This window comes from Populus alba, chromosome 13 (assembly GCF_005239225.2).
Source record: "Populus alba chromosome 13, ASM523922v2, whole genome shotgun sequence".
Classification (NCBI taxonomy): domain Eukaryota; kingdom Viridiplantae; phylum Streptophyta; class Magnoliopsida; order Malpighiales; family Salicaceae; genus Populus; species Populus alba.
The window spans coordinates 4,605,893-4,623,156 of record NC_133296.1 but is presented as its reverse complement, the minus strand read 5'-3'; the positions used below and the strand labels follow the sequence as shown (position 1 = coordinate 4,623,156).

Sequence of the window (17,264 nt, the reverse complement as noted above, 5' to 3'; positions counted from 1 at the left end):
TTTAATTATGTACAGTAAATATGTACACACGATAAAAGTATGCTATTATTTTGATTGGATACATTCCAAGAACATGAGGGTTAATTAATAAAAGATGAGTAATTAAATACAACAAAAGGATAAGTTTAAGACTTTTGTCTTTTTGTTTTTTTTGTGAAGGAGAAACATTTTTTATTCATAAAAAACACATATAATAAAATAAATTGGGGCTATCCTTTTTATATAGATTGAAACCAACAAGAACAGTATTTTGAACTCTAAATTATAAGGATAATAATATTTTGTATTATAAATCTATTGTAAAAAAATTATAGCGTGTAATTAGCACTACTAATTAATATTAGAGGTTGAATATCTGAATGGGTAAATTTTATCAACTAGATGAGAAAAAAGAAATGTTATTACGAGGATCTATGTTATGTCGTTTGGCTAATCTCGGCCAGAATTTTTTTTATTATTATTATTAATTTAAAATAATTAGAGTTTCAGAGATTAAACTTTAAAGTTCAAAGAAATGCAGCCGGAAACTTGAGCTTCACAGAAGACAAGTCATTTTTCATCTACAACCTCAACTTCATCCAGTGAAGGATCATGATGATCCGATCATCGATATTTAATTTCAGACAATGAAATTCGATTTTAATCTCAAGTGTTGATCGAGGAACAAGTTCTTGTGAACTCTCGTGTGTAAGATCTTTAATGCTACTTCTCACTCTACTGTCAGAAAAGTCATTAGATGCCCAGATACCAAGTTGGTCAGAATTAGCAACTCTAATTGCGACCCCTTAATTCCCCAGGCTAAGATCAATTTGTTTTTATGTATTCAACTATGTTCTTCAAAGTTTGACGCTAAAATTATCGTGTATTGGTTTTGCCCACATCTCTGCCGGTCTATTTCTCCCAGCACCTCCACAAACTCTATACAGCATATGAATGTTTATCGTCGAAGTACTGAGTGTGATATGTGAAATGAAAGACACAGATCCTTCAATAATGAAATTTAGAGGACCTGATTGTCTTTATATGCCACCTTGATCTTACAGAGAGATGAATGTGCAAAACACGTCGAGGGAACTACAAAAGAGTATACAACACCAAGAACATGTAAAGTATTATAGGTAGAAGGTTCATCAGTACAGATTCTGCAATGTATGTTTCAAACTGATTTAAGGATAATGAAGGCTAAACATAGGTCGAAGAGTTTGACACACAAGTTTCTCACACCAAGGAGAATGCAGCACAAAACGTTCTCAAAAGGAACAAAAGACAAAAATGGCAACACCATCACGCATATTTCCTGCATTTATAATGATCAACAGCAAGAACATCAGAACAAGTATAAAGGCATTTAGGATTTCTTATATTAATCCTGGACTTCTTTTTCATCAAATGAAATTCTTGGATTTGTGCTTTTTTATGATGTTTTGCTTGACAAAAAGCAAAGAGATGGTAAAACTTGGATAGGAATTTTAGAACCTTGTGTTTTGTTTGTTTAGAAACTTACAGTACCGAGTTGGGATGATCTTCCATTGTTGGTTATCTCCTTTGTTCCATTTCCAGAGAACAATAGAGGTGCCATCATGGACACCACCAGATTTCTTATCACCGTGAAAAGCATCTACATTAAGATGCGTATTGTTAACCATCCTTACAGCTCTGAAACCATCACCCATGTCCTTGCTTTCAGTCCATAGGATAGACTCATCAAGAACATCTGGATTGTACGGAATCAGCTGCACCTGCAGAAATATTTTTTTTGGGACAAGAAACATTTCGTAAGGTATACCATTTGTGGCTCAGGAGGAAAAAAGAAAAGGAATACGCTATCATGAGGACTTCCACTCAACTATCAAAGTGCTCAATCATTATCACTCAACTTAACATGCCATACTTCGCTATAGGGTATGGCTACACAGCATTACACCCTAAATAAATACTTCGAGGTCAAATTATAATTTATTTCAGTAACAATCTTACATGAAAACTCTAAAAGGAGAAGGTTTGTTTGTCAAAATACAAGAGAAAAAATCAAGTTCAAGCTGGTTTGAAAAATTGCAATGGTACACCTGTATGCATGCCTGCAAGTTGACTGCTTGCATGCAACAATCAAGTGATACACGATAAGAGTTGCCTATTGGAAGCCTTAAATGATATCTGGGTGGATTAAGGAGAGGAGCAACAAAGCCACTGGCACTAGTTTGCAACCAGTTCTAGATTTGTGGCCTACTAATTAGTATCAATTCTGGGTGGAATAGAGCCTGTTCCAGCTGTGAAATGTGAGGAAGCATGCAGCTTTTTTTCTTAAGAAAAAGAAAAGGGCATCTCGATAATGAATGGGGAGGGGGGGATTTGAAGGTTTGCGGCATAAAAAAAACGAAAAAAATTAAAAAAGAAACAAACAAACAATCATGCTCCACATGTTTTGAATTATCTGCAGGACAAATATATATATGAAGATATTCTACTCTGCTGTTCAATCCAATCTTTACCACGTCTTCTTTTTGTGATACATATCACCAAAACAGGCATCCGGACCTTAAAGAGGATATAACAAATCGGATCATTTATATGGGCACGAACAACAGTGGCAAGCAATGTATATGATGATATCCCAACTGAAATTGACTGAAACTGTCGCTTGGAATACTACATCCAGTTACTGTCTTATAGGCAATGCCAAGACTTTTATAAGCAAAGAAAATCATCAACCTCCTGGTTTATAAAGAAGACAGTTTTGGATAATTGTAATAAATCATTACAAGTAACTCTTTTTATGAAAAACATTTTAGTCCCGAATTACCTTGATCAACTTGAAAAGCCACTTTTACAATGCTGTATCAAGCATGTAAGAGAACACTCTTATTTTTTAAAATTATACAATATACTAAAAGGGCTAAGACACAAAATATTATGAATTGAAGTAGTATAATAACAAAGCTACCTTTGCCATAAAAAGTTGCAAAGACTGCAAGGAGGGTTGTCTTTTTATTGGAATGCATTTGACATTGAAAAGATGGTTGAGAAAAAAATGACCAGTTCTGATTTTAATAGGGGCTGCAGACACCTAGCGCTGGGGTTGCCAAGCCCTGGGCACTAGGGCCAGACCCGCGGGTCTGGCTATAGACCCAGGCGCATGGGTCTACACATCTCAAGCACGCAAACCCATGCGCTTGTGGGTATGCAGAACCGCGTGTTAAGGACAGACCCGTGTGCATGAGGTTTGCTGACCTGCGCTTAGGATCTGTAAAGCCCCCCAAGGGTTGCAAGCCCATGTAGGCTACAGACCAGCGCGCCTTTGGATTATAATATTATTATTTTTATTATAGTTAATATTATTAATATTGAAAAATAACTATAAATTTGATTTGAAGAGTAAAATTATAAATTCTTATTGTGATTAATAAATTGTAAAAAAAATAAATTCTTATTGTTATTAATAAATTTTTAAAAAAATATATTATTACTATCAAAGAAAAATAGTAGATTGATTTAAAGGATAAAATTAAAAATTGTTATTGGTATTGTTATTGTCATAATTATCATTATCATTAATAAATTTGAAAAAAATATTATTGATATTGAATAAAAACCATAAATTTGATTTGAAGGGATTAAAAACTATTAGAACTTAGGTCAGATGAGTTTAATAATAATATTATTATTAATATTTATAAAAATTATTATGTTCATTAATATTATTAAATTTGAAATAAATATTATTACTATAAAAAAATATAGAATTAATTTGAAGAATAAAATCAATTATTATTATTGTTATTAACTTGGGTCTAGCGTCAAGACTAAAAACATGTGGGTCAGGTTTTCGAACCCAAGGTTAACAGGTCTGGCATCTAGGACTCAGGCTAATGGATATGGCATGCAAACCCAGGGTTGTAAGGTTGCGTGAGGACCCAAGACTCTTGGGTCCGGGATCAGAACCCAAGGCTAATGAGTCCACTGTTTGGACCCAGGGCTCTTAGGTTCAACGTTCGGACCCGCTACTAATGGCTTTGATGTCAAGACATAATTCTCTTGGGTCCAGTGTTAGGACCCAAGCTTCTTGGATTTGTCATTCAGACTCACGTCTAATAGGTTTGCGTAATACTCAATTCTCTTAGGTCAGGCTTTAGGACCCAAGATTCTTGGGTCTGTCATCCGGACTCACGACTAATAGGTTCACGTAGGACCTAATTCTCTTGAGTCTGGCTTCAGGACCCATGGTTCTGGGGTCTTAGGTTTCTAAATATAATTATTTGTATTATTATTATTATTATTTATTATTATTATTATAAATATTTATTATTTTTATTATAGTTGAAATTATTAATATAATAATTATTAAATTTTTAAAAAAATATTATTAATATTGAAAAACAAAAATACATTTCATTTGAAGGGTAAAATTAAAAATCATCATCATCATTATTATTAATAATTTTTTTAAAAAAAACTATTATTATTGTCGCACCCCCCAAAAAATCTTTTTCAATTGCGATTTGCGGGTTCGACTGGCGAATTTTTTTTATTTTTGGTTTGATTTGGTTCTTTGGAGTCGCCACCTAGTATTTTGGTCACTAGGAACCCTAACTGGTCTCAGAGATTGGGTACGGGGACTGGTTGCGTAAAGGGAAGGTATTAGCACCCCAAATACGCCTACCTAAGGTAAGCTGCATTGTTTTATTGACTGATAAAAAATAAGGTGTTATTGTACTTCTAGTCGTTGGTCTGTCTATGGTTCAAGAAAAATCCTCCTCGGTAAGAAGGTCTTTTATCTTATCGGGTAAAATCCTAACCGTTCTAATGTCTTTACCAAAACTTTATTAATAATATGTAGGAATACGTTTTACGTATAAATTCGTAATCCCACAAACTAAAAAAGAAAAAAATAGATTTTTTTAGAATTTTTTTGAAATATTGGCCTAGTTCTCATGGCTTGAATAAACTGGTTATTAAAGCCAAAAATGCAATGTTAATACATATATTGTTTTGAAAATTTTCTTTGTTGTGTGAAAATATTGATGTTATATAATATTTATATATATATATTGGAGAGACTAGGCCGTATTTTTAAAACAAAAACAAATTTTTTGGAAAATATTATTTTTATGCTTTTGACGAAAATCAGGTATTTTAATACTGAGCTTGTATCCTTACGGTATAAAAATACAACCCAATATTAATCCACTTTGCTAAAATATGCAGAAAAATCAACAATATTTTTTAGGGACTTTTTAGAAAAATTTTTGAAATCAAAAACATTTTTATTCTGAAAATCTTTGATATTTTGACGAAAACCGGGTATTTTTTAACATTGGTTTTGTATCCTTACGGTATAAAAATACAAACCAACATTAAAACCACTTTGACAAAAATATGTAGAAAAATCAACAATATTTTTTTAAGATTTTTCAAAATATTTTTTTATTATTATTATATTTTATATATATATATACATATATACATACATATATTATAACATATTATAATATATATAAATATATAAATATAAAACAATTCGGGCTGGGCCGGCCCAAATAAACGGGCCGGACTCAGCCCAACAAGGAAAGGTTGGGCCGAACTCGGCCCAACCGAAAATTCTTCAGTCTGGGCCAGAACCGGCCCAGACGTGTATGGCTGGGCCAGCATCGGGCTGGCCCAGCGTTAGCAGCCCAGCGGGGGGGGGGGAGAATTATTTTTCTCCCCCCCGCCTCCTGCATGCAACATGCAGGAGGCAAGGCTGCCACGAAAGGAATGCAGGGAAGAAAGGAACGGGTACCTGGCGTGGAGGCGGTCGCTGGTGGAGCTGCGGTGGCGTGGCTCGCGTACGGCGGCTCCGGGCGGTGCTGTGGCGGTTCGAACGGCTGCGGAGAGAAAAGATTTTCTTCCTCTTCCCCTCTTCTTCGTTTTCGGTTTTTCTTTCTTTTCCTTCCTTTCTCTTTGTTTTCTGTTTTCTTTTTGTTTTCTGTTTATTCCTTTCTCTTTCCCTCTCTCTTGTTGGTTCTCTCTCTCTTCGGTCTCCTCTCTCTCTCCTCCCTTCGGGGTCTCTCCCCTTTTTTTTTTCGGTTTCTTCTGTATTTATTTATAGGGGAAGAAAAGACGGGACCATTGTTAGTGCGGTGCAACGGCTGGTCGGCCAGTGTCTAAAGGTGGTGGGGACGAGGAGAGAGAGGCGGGAAGATTTGAAAAAAACAAAATGGTTTTCTTCTTCTGCTGCTCTGCTTCGGGGGGAAGGAGGAAGATGAACAGTGTCGTTCAAAACGACACCGTTCTGGTCTTCCTCCTTTTTTTTATGAAACGGCGTCGTTTTGGATAAAACGCGCCGTTTCATTTAAATGGGCCAAACTTCAAATCAGTCCTCCAAATTCGGTCTCCGCCCCTCTTGTTGGCCGCCTTTTTCACTTTGGTCCTTGGCCTCTGATTTGTGCAATTGAGCCCTCAATTGATTAATAAACTTCCAATTTCTTCAATTAGGCCCCTGAACAGAATAATTACAGCCCCTCCAATTACGCGCCTCTTCCAATTTGGTCCCTGGTTTCGGATTTTCTTAATTAAGTCCCTAAATGGCCATTAAACTTCAATATTTATGCAATTAAGCCCCTAATTTGACCCAATAAATTCCTAAAAAATATATTTTGGCCCCAGAACTTAAATTTCTTCTAATTAAAGCCCAAATTGACTTAAAAATCAATTTTTCTTGCAATCAAATCTTCTAGAAATTCAAATAAAAATCCAATTAAATCCATAATCATCCAAATTTGGGCTTTTCTCCTCAAAATTCAAATTTTGCTTCTCAATAGGGCTTTCATCCTTCAAGAATATTTGTCAAAAAATTCAATCCTTGTATTTTTAAATTCCTTGACCAATTTTCTGACTGTTTTCCGAGCGCTTCTGCCTCCTGTTATTTTTCTAACATCTTTTGGCTATTTATTTTATTTTTCATGGGGACCCAAAAATGGGTTACAACAGATGCCCCCTCTTTATAATACTTACGGAGCATAGGTGTTACGCAGTAAGTGTTATAAAGATAAAACCCGAAACGGGACTCTCGAAACTGATCCGGTCAAAGCTTGATTGATCTGAAACTTTGTCCTTTATAACAATCCTCCTTAGCCCAAAAACTATGATCAAAACTTAGTCATCTCGAGATCCTTACCCAGCGATCCTCTGAATTCTTACTTTAGTTTGATCAATATGGAAATCCATCCGAGATCCCATCTGGTGATCTCCTTTAACCTGGAACCCCATCTGGCGATTCCTTTACCCATAATCAATACAAAAAATGTGTGTATGGTCTCATTATGATGGGTGACCTGCCCGAGTGAAAAAGGGAAAGAGTGGTCTCATTCTTTGGGTGACCTACCCAGGGGGAAGAATGGCCTCATTATTATGGGTGACCTACCCAGGTAAAAAAAAATGGAGAATGGTCTCATTCTTATGGGTGACCTACCCAAATGGAAAGATAACGGTCTCATTGTGATGGGTGACCTACCCAGAAAAAATAATGGTCTCATTATGATGGGTGACCTACCCAAGTGGAAAAAGGAAGAGTGGTCTCATTCTTTGGGTGACCTACCCAAGGGGAGGAATGGCCTCATTCTTATGGGTGACCTACCCAGGTAAAAAAAAATGGAGAATGGTCTCATTCTTATGGGTGACCTACCCAGAAAAATAATGGTCTCATTGTGATGGGTGACCTACCCAAGTGGAAAAAAGAAAGAGTGGTCTCATTCTTTGGGTGACCTACCCAGGGGGAGGAATGGCCTCATTCTTATGGGTGACCTGCCCAGGTAAAAAAAAGATGGAGAATGGTCTCATTGTGATGGGTGACCTACCCAAATAGAAAAAATATAGAGTGCGGTCTCATTGTAATGGGTGACCTACCCAAAAAAAAAAAAAAAAGAAGGAAAGAGTGGTCTCATTGTAATGGGTGATCTACCCAAGTAAAAAAAAAACATGAAGAAGTGGTCGCGTTGTAATGGGTGACCTACCCAGAAAAAAAAAGTTGGTCTCATTGTAATGGTGACCTACCCAAAAAAGGAAAGAGCGGTCTCATTGTAATGGGTGACCTACCCAGGTGGAAAAATGAGGAAAACGGTCTTATTATGATGGGTGACCTACCCAGATGGAAAGAATGTGAAATGCGGTCTCATTGTAATGGGTGACCTACCCAGATGGAAAAAATGTGAAGTGTGGTCTCATTGTAAAGGGGTGACCAACCCAAGAAAAAGGAAAGAGCGGTCTCATTGTAATGGGTGACCTACCCAGGTGAAAGAATGGTCTGATTGTAATGGGTGACCTACCCAAATAAAAACATGGAGAATTGATCGCGTTGTAATGGGTGACCTACCCAGAAAAATGTTGGCGAGGGCTCAAAGGCGCCCTTGAAATGAGGTAAGGTTAGAAAACGCAACTACCCGAGAGGTGAGGGCTCAAACGGCGCACTCGCAATGAGGTAGGGTAAAAAATGCACTACCCGAGAAGTGAGGGCTCAAACAGCGCACTCGAAATGAGGTAGGGTTAAAAAACGCACTACCCGAGAAGTGAGGCCTCAACGGCGCACTCGAAAAGAGGTAGGGTTTAAAAAAAAACGCACTACCCGAGAAGTGAGGGCTCAACGGCACACTCGAAAAGAGGTAGGGTTAGAAAACGCACTAACCCAAGAAGCGAGGGCTCATATAGCGCACTCGAAAAGAGGTAGGGTTTAAAAAAAACACTACCCGAGAAGTGAGGGCTCAACGGCACACTCGAAAAGAGGTAGGGTTAGAAAACGCACTAACCCAAGAAGTGAGGGCTCAAACAGCGCACTCGAAAAGAGGTAGGGTTAGAAAACGCACTACCCAAAAACTGAGGGCTCAAAGGCGCACTCGAAATGAGGTAGGGTTAAAAAACGCACTACCCAAAAGATGATGATGAAACACCGATATGACAAATGTGGAAAGCAATGCATTATGATCAATATGCATGTATACTTACCTGAGAAAAATAGGTCCCTCTTTCGTTGTAAACTTCTTCAAGATCTTGTTTCCACCTTTTCTCATGAACCGAAATATACTTAATATCCTCTTAGTGAAGAGATCTCTGGTTCCTTATGGGGCCCTTTCTTGCTCCATTGAGTATTGTGCTTTATTATTATTTCAAAAGGAAAACTCAAAATATTTGGTTTTGTTCATGAAAATTGAAACTTTCAATGCAATTAGCAATTCTCATAAAAGATGCTTTTTTAGAAGTTTTTTATTATGATACCCCTTTGGGTTTTGGTTCACTATGGACCCTCATGTGCACTTCGTGCACTTCTTGCCCCCTAGTGTGGCAAGCAAAAATATGTCAAGTTTTGATTTAGTTCTCTTCGATTGATGGAGTCATCTCCTTAGTCATGCCATAAAAGGTCTTTTAAGTAAAAGATTTCAAATGATATGAGATCATATGTTTTATAAAAAAAAAGGTTCTTTACAAAGAGAATTCATGGCCGAACTTTAATTTCACCGCCTCCATTCCAAATACCAACATTTACGAAGTGGCTCCTATTAAGGTTCTAACTGCGGTGCGATATGCATGAAGGGAGAATGACAACATCTCATGCCAATCCTTATAGGTGACTACCATCTTCTGAATAATCTTTTGACATTCTTGTTAGCAGCTTGTACAGCACCATTCATCTTTGGTTTATATGGCGAAGAATTGGAATGCTTGATTTTTCATTTAGTGCAGAGCTCCATTATCATCTTGCCGTTGAAATTCTTGGCATTATTAATTTTTCTAGTGGACCATATCGATAGATCAAAACCACTTTTTTTTTTCACGTCATCGAAACATCTCAACAAAGTTTCGTCAGATGATTTCTTATACAAAGTTTCCCCATCAAGATAGAAATCCATTGCCAACCTCCTCAATGTCTTCTTGTTGATTTTTGGATGCCCCCATGGGATATATCTGGTTTTGGATGAAATTCTTGATATCATAGTGCCAAGGGTTTCCATCTATTTCTCTTTCAAACTGAGCAATAATGAGCTAAGTTATTTCTTATATCAATGTGTATTGGTTGTACCTCGTGCCCAAAGTCTATTCTAGCCATAGAAGCTGGCGTACCCAAAACATCAAAATGGTTTCCTTCCCTTCCTAGATGGGTGAACTTTATTTCCTCAAATTCTCTAGCCCATTGAGACAAGTATTCTTGGCAAGGTCTCAACTTCTCGTCCTTGGTTTGCCCTTTTCCTTTCACTTGACAAATAATCAAAATCGAGTCTCCAATACACATCTATCTTTCTGATGTTTAGCTCTAATGCAACCTCTAAAATCGAGAATGCAAGCTTCAAACTCAGTTGTGTTGTTAGTGTACCTAAATTGCGACTTAACTAAAATCGGATATTGTTTCTTATTAGGAAAGATTAGCACTGCCCCCTCTCTATTACCACAGCGCCCTCAAAGTACATAATCCAACAATATGATTTCCCTTCCTCGACTGAAAGCATATCCGAAAAATTAAATTTTAACAGCCCATAAACTTTCACAACATGGTCAGCTAGGTGATCGGCGATGACATTCATGGCTTTCCTTGTCATATATACTATGTTGTACTCAGCTAGTAGAACTTGCCATTTTTCAATTCAACTCGATAGATAAGGGTGGATTCAGTAGGTATTGCTTGATTTTCGTGAAAGCTTCTTCACATTTTTATTCCAAATTCCAAGATTCTTCCTCCTTAACAATTGAAGACGAGGTCATAAGTCGTGGTTAATTGGGATATAAATTGAGCAATATAATTCAACCTTCCCAAGAACCTCCTTACATCCTTCTTAGTCTTGGGAGTTGGCATAGGTTGAATAACCTTTACTTAATTAGGGTCCACTTCTATCCCTTTGTCACTCATCATAAATTCCTAGATTTCATCCCGAATGAACACCTTGCATGGTTAAACCTCAACTTGTACTTTCTTAGTCTTTCAACTAATTCCTTCAATATTTGGACATGATTCTCTCCTTCTCTAGGTCATGTCATCCACGTATACCTTAATCTCTTTATGCATCATGTCGTGAAATAGAGTCAACATAGCCCTTTGGTAGGTGCCCCCAACGTTATTTAACCCAAACGGCATGACCTTGTAGCGGGTTTCCAAGCTTGTTCATGTTGTTCATTTTTGTGAAGCCCCTAATGTTATTTTCCTACCATTCTTCCTCTTCTACAAATAAGGATTCTTTAAAGTCCGACCATTCATTCTCAGTGTAAAGTGCAGGTGTAGTTATGGAAGATTCGTTTTGAAAAGAAAAATGATGTGTAAAAACACCAAGATGAACTTTTGAAAAGGCATTTGGAACCTCGATTTAAAAAGTTAAAAAAGGAAAACAACACAATATCATGATCAAACAAGCATTGTTGATTAAATTTTGAACACCAATGGAGCTTCTTGGGTCTCCCAATTCTAGAACATCTCTCCCTTGGCTAGCTTTTGAATAAAGGTCTTGAGATTCAAGATGCTTTGATCTTAGGCTTGTTTGGATGCAAAAAGATATTATGGAACATACATCCTAAGGATAGGCTCTAGTTTCTCTACGTGAGACATAGGGTAGGTTTACTACTAGGTCTCTAAAAGAGGGTCTCTTGCTGTTCCAGTGATCAACCTTCGTAAAGGCGATATGGAGGTCTAGCAGATAGTGAGATGGTACGTGTACCAATCACAATCAGTCTAAACACTCAGCAAAGAGTTGGGGTTTACACAAACTTAAACCTTGACTCAAGTCATAAGGCAAGCTGCTAGTCCCCCACTTAATCTTAATCTTAAAGTTACATGTGTGATGCCCTCCAAAACAATAATAATAATAATAAAGTGATGCATGACTATGCCATGTATGATACAATGTAAAGATGTATGCTAAAGCTTTTAAATAAAGCAAACCATTCATAGTAAAAAAAGAAAAACAACAACACATAGCATAATAAAAAAAAACAATTACCAAGCTTAGTCCAGGGGTCCCCAGTGGAGTCGCCATTCTGTCGCACCCCCCAAAAAATCTTTTTCAATTGCGATTTGCGGGTTCGACTGGCGAATTTTTTTTATTTTTGGTTTGATTTGGTTCTTTGGAGTCGCCACCTAGTATTTTGGTCACTAGGAACCCTAACTGGTCTCAGAGATTGGGTACGGGGACTGGTTGCGTAAAGGGAAGGTATTAGCACCCCAAATACGCCCTACCTAAGGTAAGCTGCATTGTTTTATTGTCTGATAAAAAATAAGGTGTTATTGTACTTCTAGTCGTTGGTCTGTCTATGGTTCAAGAAAAATCCTCCTCGGTAAGAAGGTCTTTTATCTTATCGGGTAAAATCCTAACCGTTCTAATGTCTTTACCAAAAACTTTATTAATAATATGTAGGAATACGTTTTACGTATAAATTCGTAATCCCACAAACTAAAAAGAAAAAAATAGATTTTTTTAGAATTTTTGAAATATTGGCCTAGTTCTCATGGCTTGAATAAACTGGTTATTAAAGCCAAAATGCATGTTAATACATATATTGTTTTGAAAATTTTCTTTGTTGTGTGAAAATATGATGTTATAATATTTATATATATATATTGGAGAGACTAGGCCGTATTTTAAAACAAAAACAAATTTTTTGGAAAATATTATTTTTTATGCTTTTGACGAAAATCAGGTATTTTAATACTGAGCTTGTATCCTTACGGTATAAAAATACAACCCAATATTAATCCACTTTGCTAAAAATATGCAGAAAAATCAACAATATTTTTAGGGACTTTTTAGAAAAAATTTTGAAATCAAAAACATTTTTTATTCTGAAAATCTTTGATATTTTGACGAAAACCGGGTATTTTTTAACATTGGTTTTGTATCCTTACGGTATAAAAATACAAACCAACATTAAACCACTTTGACAAAAATATGTAGAAAAATCAACAATATTTTTTTAAGATTTTTCAAAATATTTTTTTATTATTATTATATTATATATATATATATATACATATATACATACATATATTATAACATATTATAATATATATAATATATAAATATAAAACAATTCGGGCTGGGCCGGCCCAAATAAACGGGCCGGACTCAGCCCAACAAGGAAAGGTTGGGCCGAACTCGGCCCAACCGAAAATTCTTCAGTCTGGGCCAGAACCGGCCCAGACGTGTATGGCTGGGCCAGCATCGGGCTGGCCAGCGTTAGCAGCCCAGCGGGGGGGGGGAGAATTATTTTTCTCCCCCCCGCCTCCTGCATGCAACATGCAGGAGGCAAGGCTGCCACGAAAGGAATGCAGGGAAGAAAGGAACGGGTACCTGGCGTGGAGGCGGTCGCTGGTGGAGCTGCGGTGGCGTGGCTCGCGTACGGCGGCTCCGGGCGGTGCTGTGGCGGTTCGAACGGCTGCGGAGAGAAAAGATTTTCTTCCTCTTCCCCTCTTCTTCGTTTTCGGTTTTTCTTTCTTTTCCTTCCTTTCTCTTTGTTTTCTGTTTTCTTTTTGTTTTCTGTTTATTCCTTTCTCTTTCCCTCTCTCTTGTTGGTTCTCTCTCTCTTCGGTCTCCTCTCTCTCTCCTCCCTTCGGGGTCTCTCCCCTTTTTTTTTTCGGTTTCTTCTGTATTTATTTATAGGGAAGAAAAGACGGGACCATTGTTAGTGCGGTGCAACGGCTGGTCGGCCAGTGTCTAAAGGTGGTGGGGACGAGGAGAGAGAGGCGGGAAGATTTGAAAAAAACAAAATGGTTTTCTTCTTCTGCTGCTCTGCTTCGGGGGGAAGGAGGAAGATGAACAGTGTCGTTCAAAACGACACCGTTCTGGTCTTCCTCCTTTTTTTTATGAAACGGCGTCGTTTTGGATAAAACGCGCCGTTTCATTTAAATGGGCCAAACTTCAAATCAGTCCTCCAAATTCGGTCTCCGCCCCTCTTGTTGGCCGCCTTTTTCACTTTGGTCCTTGGCCTCTGATTTGTGCAATTGAGCCCTCAATTGATTAATAAACTTCCAATTTCTTCAATTAGGCCCCTGAACAGAATAATTACAGCCCCTCCAATTACGCGCCTCTTCCAATTTGGTCCCTGGTTTCGGATTTTCTTAATTAAGTCCCTAAATGGCCATTAAACTTCAATATTTATGCAATTAAGCCCCTAATTTGACCCAATAAATTCCTAAAAAATATATTTTGGCCCCAGAACTTAAATTTCTTTCTAATTAAAGCCAAATTGACTTAAAAATCAATTTTTTCTTGCAATCAAATCTTCTAGAAATTCAAATAAAAATCCAATTAAATCCATAATCATCCAAATTTGGGCTTTTCTCCTCAAAATTCAAATTTTGCTTCTCAATAGGGCTTTCATCCTTCAAGAATATTTGTCAAAAAATTCAATCCTTGTATTTTTAAATTCCTTGACCAATTTTCTGACTGTTTTTCCGAGCGCTTCTGCCTCCTGTTATTTTTCTAACATCTTTTGGCTATTTATTTTATTTTTCATGGGGACCCAAAAATGGGTTACAACAATTATTATCGAAGAAAAATCATAATTTTTTAAAAGATTAAAAAATATAAAAATTTAGACAAACAAGTTAAATATTATTATTAATATTATTATTAGATCTGACATTGCAGTCAGACTTAACGCTTTTGGATCTATCATATAGCCAGATCCAACACTCTTGAATTTTAATTTTTTTATATTTTTTATGAAAATAAAAAGATATATTCGTGGTATAGGAGGGGCCCCCTAACTAGGGTATAACTATTTTGATTCAATATGAAGGGAATATATTTGTATACATGCTCAATTAGAATATATCAAAAGAAAACTTAAACTTATAAAGTTCAAGTTTTTAACCATCAGTCTTGAATTTTAAATTTTTTTTTATATCTTTTATGAAAATAAAAAGTATGTTCGTGGTGTACGGTGAGCCACCTAAGTCGTGTATAGCTATTTTAACTCCATATGAAGGGAATATATTTTTATATATGCTCAATTAGAATATATCAAAGGAAAACTTGAACTTATAAAGTTCAAGTTTTTAACCATCACTCTTGAATTTTAGATTTTTTTTATATATGTTTTATGAAAATAAAAAGTATGTTCATGGTGTAGGGTGAGCCACCTAAGTCGTGTATAGCTATTTTAACTCCTTATGAAGGGAATATACTTATATATATGCTCAATTAGAATATATCAAAAGGAAAACGTAAAGTTCAAGTTTTCCACAATCGAAGGTAAAGTCCACGAGACATGAAAAATGAAAAGTTGCGTGCAAAACATAGAAGAATAAACTTTCTACAAGTTCATGATCTCAGAGAATTTCTTACAGGGTGTGCCTCTCCAATGGAATGCTTCATGGCCTGACCAGTGGCCTTATTAACCAAAGCGAAGGCAGGACATCCCTCTGAATCCTTCACTCTTGTGCTGTACTTTTCATCTTTATACCAGTACTACAACAACAACCAGCTAGATCAAGCACACAGCTACAAAGATGTAAAACTCCAGAAAAAAAAAAAAAAAAAGAAGCACTGCAGCAATAATATTAAGGGTGTTTGAGATTGTGGTTTCATGCAATTTTTCCCGTAATCTCGAACAATCAACAAATCAATTAATCAGAAAGTGATAGGTCAACATATAGATCATATGATTGAAAACATTAAGAAAATAACCAAGGACATGGACGAGAACTGTGATCTTTTTTGCTTATGGAATCTGAATTACAAAACAATGATCAGATCAAATAAATGTTCATGACAGTTGCAACCTAACCAACCAAAACAAAAACCCACATAAAAAGACAACCCAGATTAAAATGATGTAAACTTTAAGAAAAAGAAAAGAGAGAGAAAAACGCCTTAGAAAATTTGAAAACAAAAGGGTGCACAAGAAAGTTAAAAAAAATTTAAAAGTCAAATTGAGTTTGCGATCATATATAATTGAAAGGAGCTATGAGTTTTCCATACTTGGAACTCATCAGAAGGATTTGATGGAGCAAGAATCACTTTCCCACCCCTAATTGTGAGGTGAAACTCAGGCTGAGCTTTGCTGTAAACCTTAAAGCTAGGCTTATTATAAAGGTCAAGCCCAGAAGCAGAGCCAGACTGATGAGTGTGCTGGTGATTGAAAGATGGCATGTGAGGCCTAAAAGAATGATGGGCTTCAGTTTGTTCATGAAGAACATGAGTCACTTGTGTTGGTGGAGGAGGTTAATCAAGAGAAGGGTAGTCAACTCCTTGATGATGAGATGTACGAAAGACCTGAGTTTCTTGAATGGAGGTCGGTGGTGGAGGAGGTGAATAGTTAGTTTCATTAAACTATGGTCTTGGTGGTTGTGGAGGTTCTTGATAATAGTGTGAGTAGGGTCGCGGTGGTGGTGCAAATTCATTCTCCCTGTAGAATAGGGGTGGTGGTGTTTGGTCGAAGGATGGTGGTGGTGGGGGGTAATGTTCTCTTCTCTCTTCATCATCATCATCATCATTTCTTCGGTGGTGATGAGTTTGAGGGTGGTAGCCGTGAGGGAATTCCATGGTTGTTTCCGGTGATATTGATCAATGTGGGGAAGGAAAGGGTTGAAGAGGAGAAATAGAGTTGTGTTTTACAATAAATAATACAGTTCGATCTCCAACTAATTAGACTAGCTGTTGTTGAAACTTGATTAGTTTATTCAATGAGCTCATACGAAACCTGCACCAAATGGCAGCTTCTCTTCTTCCATCAAATCTCACGACAACTCTTCTTTGAAAATTGATACAAAATCAAAGAGCACACAAGAATTTCCTAAGATGAACTTCCCCGTCAATTATTTCCTGAATATTATTGTGATTTTCATCCATAGAGATTTTTTAAGAGAAAAATGCTTGAATGAATTTTGTAAATACAAGGAGTATTTTAAAGAATGTGCGGGCTTGAATGGGTGGTCTTGCCTTGAAATATCTTGATTTTATTTCTTTCTTGTCTCCTGTTATTTGAAAACCTGTAATTTGATATGATAAATGGTGATACATAATACACAAATAGGTCAAATTTTTATTTGAAAATATTTTTTGTTCTTTTACGAGACTAAAACTTTTTAGTATAAACAGGTCAATTTTTCTTTTTTCATAAAGAGTTTTAAAAGGTATGTGATATATACTAAAACATGGAATTATAAAGAAAGGATATAAAATGCTGAAGAGTGTGTTTAAATTAAGGATATAAAACAAAAATTATGATATAATAAGGATATATTCAGAAAAATTCATTGTAATTTACCGATATTTTATCAATACATATACTTGTATTTATTAATTTTCTGATAA

General features: G+C 36.4%; 1 protein-coding gene across 1 annotated transcript; it reads right to left on the bottom strand.

Annotated features, from left to right (window-relative positions):
* Positions 1-1,087: 1,087 nt before the first annotated feature.
* LOC118036519 (ricin B-like lectin EULS3) lies at positions 1,088-16,802 on the bottom strand. Its single transcript, XM_073404158.1, has 4 exons — positions 15,930-16,802; positions 15,294-15,416; positions 1,510-1,739; positions 1,088-1,297 (listed from the first exon to the last, which is right to left on the bottom strand). Exons 1-4 carry the CDS (start codon positions 16,098-16,100, stop codon positions 1,285-1,287), a joined length of 537 nt encoding a protein of 178 aa, XP_073260259.1. The 5' UTR covers positions 16,101-16,802; the 3' UTR covers positions 1,088-1,284.
* Between the last annotated feature and the right edge of the window lie 462 nt (positions 16,803-17,264).

Bases quoted from the DNA above. Each gene is read 5' to 3' on its own strand.
- LOC118036519 (XM_073404158.1), bottom strand. From the start codon at position 16,100: ATGCCATCTTTCAATCACCAGCACACTCATCAGTCTGGCTCTGCTTCT. The intron at 15,417-15,929 runs GTATGGAAAACT...TTGTTGTTGTAG, and splicing joins ATCCTTCTGATGAGTTCCAA to TACTGGTATAAAGATGAAAA. The intron at 1,740-15,293 runs GTAAGAAATTCT...ATATTTCTGCAG, and splicing joins CCATTGGAGAGGCACACCCT to GTGCAGCTGATTCCGTACAA.